The sequence below is a fragment of the Calidris pugnax genome, unplaced genomic scaffold (assembly GCF_001431845.1).
Source record: "Calidris pugnax isolate Ruff unplaced genomic scaffold, ASM143184v1 scaffold225, whole genome shotgun sequence".
Classification (NCBI taxonomy): Eukaryota; Metazoa; Chordata; class Aves; order Charadriiformes; family Scolopacidae; genus Calidris; species Calidris pugnax.
This window is the reverse complement of record NW_015091072.1, coordinates 3845181-3860544: the sequence shown is the minus strand read 5'-3', so window position 1 is coordinate 3860544 and position 15364 is coordinate 3845181. Positions and strand designations below refer to the sequence as shown.

The window sequence follows — 15364 nt, the reverse complement described above, 5'->3', positions numbered from 1 at the left end:
CCAAAATGTTTTTTTTTTTTTTTTTTTTTTTTTTTTAATTCCTAAACGAATTTAGGGCCTCCACAGAAGTTCTGCAGCTTCTTGGCTTTTGGTGTAGCAGATGGGACGGCGCTGACAAGGTGGTCCTGTGACTGAGGTACGGGTGCAGCCGTAGCTCTTCCTAGGCTCTCTTCTCGATTTTCTTCTATATTTATTTATTTTGGTCATTGTGTTGGGTAAATCACCTACCAGCTTTGTGGCTCAGTTTTTCCATCTGTCAAAGTGTTTTTACTTAAATAAGCAAATAAATGGGCCTGTGGAAAAAGTGGAGAAGGGACCCTTTATCAGGGAGCGGAGTGATAGGAAGAGGGGTAATAACGGTTTTAAACTGAATGAGGAGAGATTTAGATTAGATATCGGGAAGAAATTCTTTACTGTGAGGGTGGTGAGACACTGGAACAGGTTGCCCAGAGAAGCTGTGGATGCCCCATCCCTGGAGGTGTTCAAGGCCAGGCTGGATGGGGCTTTGAGCAACCTGCTCTAGTGGGAGGTGTCCCTACCCAGGGCAGGGGGTTAAGAACTAGACCTCTTCAAGGTCCCTTCCAACCCAAACCATCCTGTGATTCTATGACTCACAGCAGTTCAAAAGAAAACTTGACTACAAGGTGAATTTGCTGATAATTTGCAAGGACATTAGGATTGCTGGACAGATGCAAGTTTGGGAGTAGGCTGACCAGCTACAGCAACTTGAAGTGAGGACATTAGTAACCAAGAGACCTTTTTACATTGCTGGTGTCAATTTCAGAGAATGATGGGAGAGGGAGAGAAGAAGAGGAGAAAGAGCTGTTTGTCTGCCAGTTGAAAGTCGTATATATTTAATCCCCAAAATTGGAGAATCCTACACTGTTTTACTCCTCTCATCCTTCCAGAAATGGTTTCACCGGGAGCTGGTAACTGTCTTTTGCAGCCTTGCAAATAAGGTTTTATAAATAAGCCACTGTCCGGGACACAGTCAGTTGTTGTCACCTGTCACTCAGGCCAGGATGAACTGTCCAGGCCTTATATGCTCCTTTGCCATTGTGGTCTGGGAGCTTGTGCCCTGGAGCTTGTCCAGATGGTCCAGTTGCAGGATATATGTTGCTTTTTGAAGGAAGTGCTCCTAGAAGCCAGTGCTCCTGACAACAGGGGAAGGAATTGTTAGATACAGGGATGCAGGGGCGGGTGGTGGAGATGGGTGGTGCTGCTGCTTCCGTGCTCCTTGGCTTGTACTTCCCCTGTGCGGTTCCCAGTTCCTTTATCCTTTTGCTCCATGCTTGGTGGTGGCTGTGGTTTAGGGTATTACCACCAGCCACCCAGAGGGGCTGGAAATGTCCCTGATGTTTTGTCAGCGCTGGTAGTTCCCCGTACTTTGTGTTGGCGCTCTGCAGCCCTGTGCGGGAGCACTGCAGGGGTGGCTGGTGTGTTTCCATGCCCATAAAGCATGGGCACCCCTGAATAGAAAGCCTCCTCTGTTGCTGAGGAGGAGGCAGGCACACCATGCTCGCTAACGGCCACAGAAGCAACGGGTTGCTTCACCCCAAGACATCGTGTGCTTACTCGGCAGGAGGAAAGCTGCTTTGATCAAGATGGAGAGTTGCAAGGAGAGACCTGTGGTCTTCTCGGGCCACGTTGCTGCAAGTGAGGATGGCCGCATTTCCCTTTCTGCTCTTGAGAGTATCTGGTTGTAGGACTTGTGGAGCCAAGGAGAGCCTCTTGAATGTTTTCCAAGCTCTGAGAGTTCTCAGGCCTGGGTGCAGCGAGCTTCCCCAGAGGACTGGAGGCTCGGAGTTTTCTCCAATTAAAAAAACGTTAACGCCATCAAAATACTGGCTGAGCATTGTAGCGTTTCCAGCAAAGAGATGGGGAACCAGGCAGACTTCTCATTCTGATGAGTCACCAACTCTCTCCTGATTTGCCTCTCGGTAAGTGCTGTTTGGGCAGCTGCTGATGCAGGAACATGATTCTGAGTGATGGTCCCTGGGGAGCAGGACAAGGCTGCGTGCTGCTTCACCTCTGAACTGGTGGATAGTTGGATAGTTCATTTGCCTGGCTCTTCATCAGGAAAGCCTTGCTCACAGCTGTGGTTCTTGCCCGCCTTGATCCTGCCTCGTCAGGAGAGCTGGGGAGCTGGAGGGAAGGAGGGGTGTTGGTGCAGAGAAGCAAAGAGCCCAAGTGCTTTCTGTAGTCCTAAAAGCATGAATTGGAAATCAGAGTGTCTGATGTTTTGTGTTCCTGAATCTTCTTATAACCATGTTGGAGCTGAAGGTTTTGCCTCTGTCCTGAAGAAAGAGTGTGGTTCCTCTCTAGGAGCCAAGAGCTGTCCCTAACCATGTCCTTCCCTTGGACAGCGGATGGGACCACTGGACACTGTTCTGTAGCTGGTCCCCAGATCCTCCTCCTGTGTTTTTTTTGATGCCCACATCTCCCTGAGAGAGACAGTTTCTCTTCTAGGGACGTTGAGGATGAAGGGACTACAAGTACGTGACTTATTTTGGGGGGAAATTATGGGTGAACTGGGAAGAACAATGTGGAATCACGTTAATGGACTAAAGAGTCTTGTCAAGAAAAGCTTTTATTTTCCATTACTGACTTTTTGTGCCTGAGACTATATAAAGTAAGATCACGGATGGGGTGGGGACTCTGCAAACAGAGAAGGGAGCCTGGTAGACTCCCAGCTTGCTCTGCAGGCTCTTTTATTAATACTTAATATGACTTGGATGCACACAGGAATCTTATCTGTTAGACTAAAGGGTCATGGGTGCTTTTTTTTTTCCTTACTAGCATATTTTTCACAGTAGAATCATGCCTTTGTTTATTAATTGAAAACTATAAAAAGGCTTTTCCCAATGTCTCTCTCCTCAAAAAGGAGAGCTGATGACTGGTTCAAGGCCAAAAAAAGCAGACTTAAGAGTCAAACTGGTCTGTAAGCTCACTGCTTTGTTTAACTTTTATCTGAGGAGCTTCAGTTTTGTGTGGCTAGTTTTACAAAACGAAAGCAAACAAAAAAGGAATGGTTATTAGGCAGATTTTCCTTGAGCAGACACCTACCTAATTTGATCAGACTCCAGTGAAGTTATTTAAAGCTTGGCTTGAGAAACTGCGCAGTCTGTATGTTCAAGGATCACTGTGAAAGGGCTTATTCAAGTGCATTTAAAATATGGTGCACTGATGTTAAGGAGGGCTCCTTTCCACAGGCATTCTTTTTTACTGGGTAGAAACCTGCATTTTACTGGTTTGCAAAACCAGAGGGTGGAAATGCGATTACTTAGTTTCCAAGCATCTATACTGGTGAGCATGTGGGGCATACTAATGGGATAATACTAATGAGAGCTGTTAAATTATTTACATGAATTACTGAATGTGGCATAAACTACCTTCCACTGTTACTACCACTAATTAGACCACCGATGTATTGCATCCGTTATAAATAACCTGTACGTGGAATAAGACCAATTGTTTTAGCTTTCACAGTCCCTGTAATAATTTAATTTGGTTTTAAGAGGGCTTTCAAAATTGCTTTTTTTTTTTTTTTTTTTTGCTTTCTCTTCATGTTAACTGCTTATGTAAAGTGTCTGGATGCCCTAAGTGAATTCTGCATTGTCTGTTGCTGTCCCTGCTCATCTGCTGCATGTAGGAACATTTTCTTCTGTTTATATTTAATTCCTGAAATACAAAAATTCCCAAATAAAACTCTAGAACATCCCAGAGTAGGCTCTCTGGAACCTTTAGAGTCCTGACTAGAAAGGTAAGGAAGGCTTCAATTCTCTGTTGTGTTGTCATTGGAATTATAATGAGAGTTTTGAAGTCTGCCAATTCCAAAAAAGATTATTTTCTTCCAAACCCAAATTGTCCAATGTTTGCTCTCTCCTCATGCACTTTCACAACTCTCTCTTTTTTTGTGGTTTACTTTAGTTTTTTATTTTTGGAAGTGACCTTCATGTGGGTATGTCTTTTGCAACATTGTATTTGATTTTTGTTGGAATTTTGAGAATTGGTTATTGGCCTAGAGACGAAGCTTGGGAAATTTTAAATACAAGTGCTGATTCTTTGAGGGAGTTCTTCAGAATAGTTATCCTGCACGCTGTGTTCATGGTGATGGTGGTGTGACTCATTGAGCAAACTTCCTGGCATTTCTGCCAGCTGTGATTTCTCAGGATTTTAAAGGAGGTGATAGCTAAATTATAAATAGACAATAGGTTCCATCTGTAAATGTCAAAGCTAGATCCAGAGTTTCCCAGAAGGTGGGAGTGCTTTTTTGGATCCTGGGTTGGTTCTGGCTATGACATTTTATCAAATGGGCAGACAATTAGTCTCCAGACATGCAAATCTGTGTCCCTGTAGTGAGATGCTCCCTCATAGTGTCTTGATTCTGGACAACACATGTACTTGGAGTCACTTCCAGATTTGCAGTCCAGTTGAGCCCATCGCTCTTATGTGTGATAGCCACCAGAAACTGACTTGACTGCCAAAATCCTTGCAGTGTCATGTGGAAGACCAGTGAAATAAAAATAAATAAGTATTTATAGGCTTACTTATACATTATTTTTTTTTTTAAGTTTGGGATATATAATTGCCTAGCCATGTATTTGAAAGACATATATATATATGTTTTGCTGCACTAGTCTGCTGGCTAGAACCACTTTAAAATGGATGTCCTACCATCCTGTCAGTCAGGCTTTCTTAGCACAGAGGGGAGCTGAACCATGCAATTAGAGACCAATTCACAGAGACCAATTAAGGCTGTCTGTTGTGAGCTCTGGCAGAGGATGTCCAGCATCAGACCCTATCAAATGATGTATTGGGTGGTTAAAAAGACCTGTGAAGCTCTAGTAGCTCCTTGCACCAGAATGGGGAGAGGGCTCTTCCCAGGCTTGCTTGTGAAACAGGGCACGCGGTGGTGTGGTCTCCAGTGCTGGAGATGCTGGGTGGCTCTTTCCAGCCAACAGGAAGTGCTCAAAGTCACTGATGGCTAATTTAAGCAGCTGCTTGTTAAAGACAGAGTGTCAGTCGTATCCGTTCTGTGTGTGCAAGCAGAGGCTGATCTGGTGCTGTTGAAATGGCACAGTGTTTTAAGGTGGCAATGGGTGTCTCCAGAGGGGCTCTGCCGGGCAGAAAAAGACCTGGGGGTGTTGGTCAACTGTCGGCTGAACATGAGCCAGCAGTGTGCCCAGGTGGCCAAGAAGGACAACGGCATCCTGGCCTGTATCAGGAACAGCGTGACGAGTAGGGCCTGAGAGGTGTTCGTACCCCTGTACTCGGCACTGGTGAGGCCTCACCTTGAGTGCTGTGTCCAGTTTTGGGCCCCTTACCATAAAAAAGACATTGAGGTGCTGGAGTGGGTCCAGAGAAGGGCGACAAAGATGGTGAGGGGTCTGGAGAATAAGTCCTATGAGGAGAGGCTGAGGGAACTGGGGTTGTTCAGTCTGGAGTAAAGGAGACTGAGGGGAGACCTTATTGCTCTCTACAACTACCTGAAAGGAGGGTGTAGAGAGATGGGGGTCAGTCTCTTCTCCCAAGTCACAGGTGATAGGACGAGAGGAAATGGCCTCAAGTTGCGCCAGGGGAGGTTCAGGCTGGATATTAGGAAAAATTTTTTCACTGAGTTATCAGACATTGGAATGGGCTGCCCAGGGAGGTGGTTGAGGCACCATCCCTGGAGGTGTTCAAAAGACAGGTTGATGTAGTGCTGGGAGGTATGGTTTAGTGATGATGCTCCTTGTTTGTTGTGTGGGTGTCTATTTTTGTCAGTTAGGTTGACGGTTGGACAAGATGATCTTTAAGGTCCCTTCCAACCTAGAAGATTCTGTGATGTATGAGAGTGCCTTCCTTTTGCATGAACTCACTCGGCTGGGGTGGGAAACTGGGTGACCAGCCATTTGCAGCTGAAGTGATGTTTTCTGCCTCCTTTGCAGACCTGGGAAGGCTTTGGGATCGTTGTCTGGGTCTCGGGGCACAGCCTGCCGGAGGCACTGGAAGTGGATTGGTTCCTGGTCATGCCCGGTGGAAGGAGGGGACCCAGCCGGCAGCAGCTAAGCCGTTCAGCTTTGCCTTCTCTCCAGACGCTGGTTGGCGGGAGCTGCGGAAACGGTACCGGTTTGAGAAACAGGTGAGGAAAAAGGTAGGGTTGTTGAGACACCCGCGGCTAGGATAGTGCTAGTGTATCCTTGATCCACTCCGAACTCTGTGCAGGAGAGTGGCTTCGTGGTTAAAGCAAGGATCTGGGAGATGGGAACCTTGAGCCCTCTGATGTGGGTTCCAGTCTTCCATTAGGAGATGGCTCGTCCAAGAAGGGAACGTGCCCTTCGTGACAAGTCTCTTCCAGCTTCTCTTCTCAGCTCTGCAGTGGCACGTGCTTCCTTCTGCAGCCCCTCTCTTGACTTCAGGCATTAAAACCAGCCCTGTGGGGCACCACTCACCGTGGTCACAACAGCCAGGGGTGAAAATCACACAGTGCTGAGTTTGTCTTTCCCTGCAGCAGACCCCAGAGCAGTGAGTCCTAGCAAAGTATGAGTTCTTGTCACTCTTGCTCTCTTGCCTGTGATACCACATGACATGTCAGAGCTCAGCTGTGAGTCCCCCTCCTACGTGACAGAAAGGCAGGGCAGGAGGATGCCTATATTCTGTTTTAGCCCTGCTGGCTGCAGATGAACCTAATTCTCACAGTTGGCAAAGCTCATCTCCATTTTCTGGGGAAGTTGGGGGCTGAAAAAGGAACACGCAGTGACATTTAGATCTCGATGTTTGGCACAAAGGCTTAAAAGGGCCCAATGTTACTTCCTTCCACACTGAAGCTATCAGACTAGACAAACTACTTGCTGCATGTTGAGGCCCTGATACACTTGGTATACATTCATCCTTACAGAGTAGAGAGATCCAAACCATTTATTTAGCTTTGGCCTTTAAAGACTTCTCTGGCTGCAACAGAGGAACAAGTGAGACCATGAAGTCAGTGCCCTAGGGTTCGAGGGGAGCATCGCTTACCCTGGTTTCAGTCAGACACAGCATAGTTTATGTCTGAACTTCCTCCCTCAGTTTAGTCTGCCAGAGCTTTTAGTTGTCCTAGCCTCCTCTGAAGGCTAGGAAAGAGGGAAGTGTGAGAATAGTTGAGAGGCCAGCCTCTAGGAAGTGGCTGAACAACTCCATTTCATTTTTTAGTTATCTCTACTTTCAAGAGGGAAACTGTGGACAGAATGATGATTGGCACTTTGCAATACTGGAGAAGGAGGGTGGGTGCTGCTGTAATGTCCTAGTGATGGGTGGAAGGAGACAACTTTAAGCGCTCTGGCACAGAATCCTCAATGATTTTTTTGCTTGGAGTTGCTTCCTCACTCTTTACTTCTGTTCCTCCATCTACAAGTTTACTGAAATACTGCTGGGCATGGCACCGCAGCTCTGGCAGAAGAATCTGTTGTCTAGAGAAAATGCTGGGTAAGAGTTTTGTCTGAGCTAAGAAGATGATGAAGCTCACCGCCAGTCTTGCACCAAAAATATGAATGCAAGACTTCCGCCATCTCTCCTCTAGCGATTCCCACTCCCAAATTCACAATCCCAAGCACTCCCTGTACTGGAAAATGGTAGAGATGATGTAGAATGTTTATCAAGTGAGTGATAAATGTCTGCTTCAGGAATGGTAGCGCCATCAGCCTCTCTGCGCCTCCGATCACAGCGCTGATTACTCCGGAGCCTGTACGTCACTGCCGGATCCCTGAACTGCCGTTGGATGGGAGCCTTCTCTTTGAATTCCTGTTCTTCATCTACCTGCTGGTAGCCCTCTTCATTCAGTACATCAACATCTACAAGACTGTCTGGTGGTACCCATACAATCATCCTGCTTCCTGCACCTCTCTGGTGAGTTCCCCAGCAAATGCCATCACTCAACCTTTTTCATTACACAGCTTCTTTTCATGCTTCTTCAGTCCAGGAATCACCAAGCATTTGACATTAGAGGGGTGAAGGGGAGTTCACATACACCCTCATCAGTCAGGGCCATGTCATCCCCCATTTTGCAGGGGAGAAAATACATGGAAGGTGAGAGAGAGGTGTCAGCAGGACTCCTTCAGTCAAAATGTCTTGCAGTTACTTGCATGGTCTAGCTAGCCCCTAGGGTTTGAAACAGAGCTGGGACTCCAGGAGCTTGCTCTATCTGCTGTGCCCCTTCCCAGGGGGAACAACGGAGCCTGAGATGCAAGTTGTCATTAGGATCTCACAGCAGGTCAGCAGCAGAGGATTTGGAGAGGAGGTCAGAGCCTCAGCATATGTAAACCTTCCAATCTCCTCGGTTTCAGTCTTCTTCCTGGCCCAATCAGCTGGACCACCTAGCAGTGACCCGTACCTGAGTCAGCAAACCTCATCTGAGTGAAGCTAGCCGCTGAAGTGGTCCTTTGGTTTATAGTGTGTCCTTGCTGCCTGGAAGCATGAGGTGGTTCCTTAGTTAAATGTACCAACAGGTGGTGCTGGTGGACCAGTTACCCAGCTCCTCGTTCCAAGTCCAGCTATGCAATGCTGGAGACAGCTTGCTTTGCAGAAAAAGCAATTCTGTTTGGGCTCCCTACCCAAAAGGATTTAACGGTCATTTGTTTGTTCCCATCATAAGTCAAGCATATTTATTTTTTTTACCTGAAATGTCCTTGAAGTCCCAAACAGCAGTATTCAGAGTCTGCTAACTGTTCTGGCCAGAACATGTATGATGGCTTCACTGAAAAATTGTTAAGTGGTCCAAGAGCTGTATCTAATTTGACGCAGCCGAAGCCAAAATTAAACTCCTAATTCAGGTCTGTGATCCATGAAGATGACATTTCTCAGATCAGCTTGATTATCAGGGAGCACTGATCACTACAGACCATTTCTGAGACCAAGAGCCAAAGTGAGGGGTGTGCTCATTCTGTACTCCATTTCGGCTGCCCTTGCTCTGGTTGCTCAGTGGGTTTTTCCAGGAGAACTTGTAACCTGTTCTCCATAGTAGGTAGAATCCTGGTCCTAGATATCCCTTTGACCCCCAAAATACCTGCCTGAAGGGTGGGTTTGTTTTGTTTTCAGTGGTGATCTCTCCATGGGAAGGAACCTCCGTGTGGGGAAGATCTTGCTTCTGGAGACAGTCCTGTGTTACTGGTGTTTATCCCCTTTCTCTCATCCTTAATAGAGAGATTTGGGGAATGCTTACAGGAGGTCCTAATGTGCTCTCAGCAGACAGCTTTCGAGTCCCACCCCAGCTGGGTGGTTTCAGAGTCCCTTCCCCTGGTGAAGACATTTTTTCTTTCCTCCTTCAGAATTTTCACCTCATTGACTACCACCTGGCGGCATTCATCACAGTGATGCTGGCACGGAGGCTGGTGTGGGCCCTCATCTCTGAGGTAACATTCCCACTCTTCCCTCTCCTGTCTGTGGTACTGATTGCAGAGCGTGAACGTCCATGGCCTGAGAAGGTTCTGCAAGTTGAAGAGCTGGAGGGTTTCTTCCCCCAGAACAATCCTGGGCGTGAAGGACTAAGATTTTTGGGGATGCCTGTCTGCCTTAGAGCTTTTCTCCTTGAGCCCCTTCGTTGTCCCTGCAGCATTGGGCAGCTCTGTTGCCTCTGCAGCGATACGGAGATTAAATGGTCCCACTTGCTTCTTTTATCCCTGCAGGTGCACGACTGTGCCTCACTATCTCGTGCCAGTGAAGTGGCCGAGAGAATTGGAAGCAGAAAGGTGAATAGTGAGGTTAGCCAAGACTGGAAGAAGGAACAGGAGATTAGAGGGGAAAGGTCAGGAGGAGGATGTCTGAGGAACTTTAAATGGACTAGGAATAGCTGGCACAACTGCTTTTCTGGGTCCCGGTTACTCAGTAACTCTGAGGGCTCTGGTTGTGTCACCTCAGATTTTGAGACCCTCTCTGTGTTTGTGAGAGCAGAACCAGAACACATGCGTGTTTGAGAAAGGTCAGTTTGAGGAAAATGCAAGTTCTGTCCACTGGAACTGTTAATACAACTCCAGACCAAGCAACTAAGCAATAAGTTTAAAAATAAATAGATTAAAAAACCACGTATGTCCTGTTGAATGGGTGAATGGAGAAGATGGGATCTCAAAAGTTCTCTTTCCATCTCTGATTCCTGCCATTTACATTTATGTTCCCATCCTCCGTAAAACCTCCCATAGACTGAAATTTCTGCATTGAAACCTTCCATGCAAGTTCTTGCACATCCCATCTACTGGTTCTAATCCCTAAGAATCTTTTCATGTTTCAATTTGCCTTCTCCCCTTCGGAAACTGGAACAAACTTTTTTGCTCTCCTTTTGAAGGTGGTGCCTCCTCACTAGACTGCAGCCTGTACAACCAGTAGAAATGGAAACCTAGTGGGAATCTAGTTTTCAGATTGCCATGGTGCACCATCTTCCCTTCCCTCAGCTGAGAACTGTGACATTCCAGTTCTTTAGGAAAAGTAATGCTGAGACCTGATCATTCTAAAGGAAAGAGCAAGAGGAAATGTGTTTCAGGTTATCCTGGACTATCATCAGAGCAATAAGTAATTGAGCAAATAAATTTTATACTTTGCAGCTCTGATTTTTTATTTTTTTTAAGGCCCTATTTTAGTCATGCCCTACAACTTGTGCTTATTTGAATCTTTTGGGTTCTACCAAACATGAATAAAATCAAAGGAGTTCATGTTTGTAAGAGAGAGTCGGTCTCCTACTTCTGGGAGGAAGAGGGCAACCATCCTTCTTACAGTGCCTCCAGGGGATCCGCTGTGCTCCTATTCTAGCACTGGTGTTACAGGCTTGTTGAGTGTTTCTCCTCTGTTTGCAGGCCTCTCAGGTGGGTGCAACATCAGTGATTCACTACATGGTGCGCCTGGTGCTGCTCACCCTCTGTGGATGGGTGCTGTGCTGGACTTTGGTCAACCTCTTCCGCAGCCATTCTGTTCTCAACCTTCTCTTCCTGGGCTACCCGTGAGTGACACCACCTTGTAACCTTCAGGGTGGGGGAGACCATAGCCACTTGGGGGTGGCATGAGCCACCATGGGAAGCAGAGCTGTTGGCTGTAATTTGTCTCTTCATCTTCTGATTGAAGGGGAAGTAGGAAGGGCTGAGGGATGATGCGAAGAAGTGGTGCTGGGCTGATGATGCAAATTGCCTCAGTATGCTGTTTGCGTGAGGGGGCTTTACTGCAATTGAAGACTGAGCCATTGGGATCGTTGGTTCCACAAATGGGATTTAAAGAAGCTTCTCTGCATAGTTGCTGAAGCTGCAGTCTCTAGCCTTTTATGGGGGAGAAGAGTTGTCCAATACCTTCTGGAGTGAGGGTTCCTATGTGGGGTCCCACGCATTAGTGCCAACACCCGTTCAGTTGCCCCCTGCTTCATGTTGAAATGGCCATCATTTCAGCCTCTTTTTTTCTTTCTTTCTTTCCCTGCAGATTTGGTGTCTATGTTCCTCTGTGCTGCTTTCACCAGGACAGCAGAGCACAGCCCCTACCTGCAGACTGTGGTTACTTGGTACAGGACCAGATGGTGGATGATGGGTCTTCAGCTGTCAGCAGCCTGGTCAAACCCAAAGATTTCCTCTCGCTTCTGTGGGAATCCCTGAGAGAACAGTTCAATAATCCTACGTCTATCCCCACCCACAGCTGCCCCCTCTCCCCAGATCTCATCCGCAATGAGGTGGAGTGCCTAAAAGCAGATTTCAACCGCAGGATCAAGGAAGTTCTCTTCAACTCTCTCTTCAGTGCCTACTATGTGGCATTCCTGCCACTATGTTTCGTGAAGGTAGCTTTTGTCTGGCTCTCTCCGTGCCCCTGCCCGCCGTCTCCTTCTGAATGTTGCGTGAATTGCTGCCAGGCCAGATTCCTGGTTAATTCCCCTTTTCTCTGTCTCCCCTTTGGCAGCCCGGATAGCGGAGCATGGCTGCATCCGGAGTGCACTAGTACTGCTCCTGGTTGGCGGATAGGTATTGCCATAAATGTGATGCACCTCTAGTCCCATCACCCCACTTACTAACTCCCCTTCTCCCACCCCCTGTCCTAGGCAGATGGATAGCTGTGTTCCTCCTAGAAAAGGGAACCTGTTGTTACCCGTCTCAGATCCAACGTCCTGGCTTTCGAGTGCTTGGATCAGAGGCTTTGATGTTCAGCCTGTTGGAAAACAAAGCCAACTAGGATGCTTGGCAAGCTAAATCCAAGAATCTTTTGTCAACGTGGGGGCTGTATTTTTTTTTAATCTGTCTTTTTTCTAACTTGAACGAGCTCCAGTTGGTGTAGTGAAATGGGCAAGGCTTCACAATCCATGTTAGCGGTCTTGGTGCAATTGGTGCTCCTGGGGTAGTTCTGTGGCAAGCAAACCCCCTTGTTACCTGCTGCTGGAGGAGGAGATGCACCAGCTGCAGTGTCATCCCCCTGCCCTTTCTCCTTCAGGTCAAGGAGAAGGGAGTCTTGAGTGTTTCCTAAGCTGTAACCCTCTGAAATCACCGGTCCAAAAGCGCATGCCTGTGATGTGTGGTGTGGGTCTGCTGGATGCACATGCAGTATGTCCCTTGTCATTGCCTCCTCTGCTTTGTGACAGCGGTGCCAAGTTCTTGTCTGGTCTCTTTGCAGAGCACCCAGTACTATGACATGCGCTGGTCCTGTGAGCATCTCATCATGGTGTGGATCAATGCCTTTGTCATGCTCACCACGCAACTGCTGCCTCCCAAGTACTGTGACCTGCTCCACAGATCAGCTGCCCACCTCGGCAAGTGGCAGAAACTAGAACATGGTTCCTACAGCAATGCTCCACAGCATATGTGAGTGTGGGGAAGTGGAGGCGTTGGCATGCCCAGCAAGGGGCTGAGAAGACATTCTAGTAGATAAGCAAGTATCAGCAATGCTTATTTACTGCGGAAGCTTCCCCATTCACCATAGTGCCAGGGGTCACAGGTGCAACTGCTGGTCTTTCTGTACCCTAGAAATAGAAATATCTGCTCTAGAGAGCTGCGGTCACTGCTGGTTCCTTCCCAGAAACAAATGCTGAGATCTTCTCAGCTACTGGATTGTGCAGGGGCAGGGGGTGGCCACTCTGTTGCAGTGGGCTAAATTCTTGCCCTGGGAGCCATCTGTTCACATTCCTCTGTCAGAGTCCATCTGGTGGGCTTGTGATCACAGAATCACAGAATCGCCTAGGTTGGAAGGGACCTTTAAGATCATCTTGTCCAACCGTCAACCTAACTCTTGCCAAAAAAAAAAAAAAAAACCCAAACAAAAAAACCAAACCAACACCAAACCATATTCCCCAGCACCATGTCAATTCGTCTTTTGAGTATCTCCAGGGATGGTGCCTCAACCACTTCCCTGGGTCGCCCATTCCAATGCTTAATAACCCTTTCAGTGAAGAAATTTCTCCTAATATCCAGCCTGAACCTCCCCTGGCACAACTTGAGGCCATTTCCTCTAGTCCTGTCGCCTGTGACTTGGGAGAAGAGACCGACCCCTGCCTCTACACCCTCCTTTCAGGTAGTTGTAGAGAGCAATAAGGTCTCCCCTCAGTCTTCTTTACTCCAGGCTGAACAACCCCAGCTCCCTCAGCCTCTCCTCATAAGACTTATTCTCCAGACCCCTCACCAGCTTCATTGCCGTTCTCTGGACCCGCTCCAGCACCTCAATGTCTTTTTTATGGTAGGGGGCCCAAAACTGGACACAGCACTCGAGGTGGGGCCTCACCAGTGCTGAGTACAGGGGGACAATCACCTCTCGGGCCCTACTCGCCACGCTGTTCCTGATACAGGCCAGGATGCTGTTGGCCTTCTTGGCCACCTGGGCACACTGCTGGCTCATGTTCAGCCGACTGTCAACCAACACCCCCAGGTCCTTTTCTGCCCGGCAGCTCTCCAGCCACTCTGCCCCCAGCCTGTAGCGCTGCAGGGGGTTGTTGTGACCCAAGTGCAGGATCCGGCACTTGGCCTTATTGAAACTCATCCCGTTGGTCTCAGCCCATCGATCCAGCGTGTATCACCTCTCTGTGCTCTTCCAGTGGGAGCTAGGACGTGTCCTTGTGGTAGAGTGTTTTTCAAGGTGCAGCCCATTCCTGTGAAGCCCTGTTCAGGGAGTTGGGAGCGCAGATGGTAACGCTCTGGCATTCTTTCCCCACAGCTGGTCAGAGAACACAATATGGCCGCAGGGAGTTCTGGTGCGACGTAGCCGATGCCTCTATAAAGCAGTTGGGCCTTACAATGTAGCAGTGCCTTCAGACGTGTCCCACGCCCGCTTTTATGCAAGTATCTCTTTTACTTTCTCGAGGTGTTACGGTGGTGGGAGGAGGGAGAGACCCAAACGTGGGCGGTTCAGCAGCAAACAGAATAGCTGTTCTCAGCAGAGGGGCTCTCCCCCTGCAGTACTGCAGTGATGTCTGGGCAAGGTGGAACCCACAGCTGCCTTATGAGTGCTTTCTGATGGCGGTGACACAGCTCTCCCATCAGGCAGTGCCATGTTCTTAAGAGGGTTCTTGTTAACATCTTCCAGGGAAATAGGTTATTTCACCTGTCCTTCCCTGCTCGAGTAAAATGACACTTTCACGTGCTTCACTTTTTGTGCTGCTTTCCCCAGGTAGCAGTTAGTGGTGGCTGCAGTACAACAAACACTTCTTCTGCCCAGCACAGGGGTCGTTAGCTCGGTGGTACCCAACAGCATTACGCACGTACCCCCTCCCCACTTTTAACACTCCAACAAATGGTAGAAATCTGTCCTTTTTTAACTGTTTCCCTGCAGTTCCTTTTTCACCGTCCGTTACGGCTGCTCAACCTGCTGATTCTCATCGAAGGCAGCGTGGTCTGCTACCAGCTCTACTCACTGCTGCGCTCAGAGAAGTGGAACCATACCCTCTCCATGGCCCTGATCCTTTTCTGCAATTATTATGTCTTATTTAAGCTCCTCCGGGACCGGATAGTATTAGGCAGGGCATATTCCTACCCACTTAACAACTATGGACTGAAGGCACACTAGGCCGGCCAAACGTGTACCCCTTCTCTTTCCCTTCCCCTGGGGCAGGGAGGGAACCTCAGAAAAAAAAAAAATATTTTCGTACAGTTCTATTTTTTTCTTGCGGCGTTTATAAATATTTAAAATATTTTATATTTTGTATACTATTGTTTTTGTGGGGCGGGAAGGGAACCAGTGGCAATTAAATGTCGCTTTATAAACAAGGTGTTATTTTATATATATATAAAAAAAAAATCAGTGTGTATATACCGTATATCTATACCCATACATATATCTATGTGAAGCAACAGGATTGTGTGTGTGGTCACTGTGTCTGCTTTGCTCACACAACTGCCTTGCTATTGTGCATACTCTGGGGACAGAACTGCTGTTAGTTAGGAACTGGTCTGCTGTAGAACTTGGATAA

The 15364-nt window shown here is 47.7% G+C and overlaps 1 protein-coding gene across 3 annotated transcripts in view; it reads left to right on the top strand.

The window, feature by feature from the left end:
• Positions 1–15204, top strand: part of TMEM39A (transmembrane protein 39A) — a 22406-nt gene extending 7202 nt beyond the window's left edge. For 2 of the 3 annotated variants that reach the window (XM_014957171.1, XM_014957170.1), the window contains exons 2-10: positions 56–136; positions 5931–6124; positions 7644–7866; positions 9285–9368; positions 10800–10942; positions 11410–11758; positions 12583–12770; positions 14113–14233; positions 14728–15204. In XM_014957171.1, the coding sequence (XP_014812657.1) occupies positions 6012–6124; positions 7644–7866; positions 9285–9368; positions 10800–10942; positions 11410–11758; positions 12583–12770; positions 14113–14233; positions 14728–14961 (1455 nt within the window). In that variant the 5' untranslated portion in view covers positions 56–136; positions 5931–6011 and the 3' untranslated portion in view covers positions 14962–15204. The remainder of the gene's footprint in view (positions 1–55; positions 137–5930; positions 6125–7643; positions 7867–9284; positions 9369–10799; positions 10943–11409; positions 11759–12582; positions 12771–14112; positions 14234–14727) is intronic. The other variant, XM_014957172.1, reaches the window with a different exon arrangement.
• Positions 15205–15364: the final 160 nt, after the last annotated feature.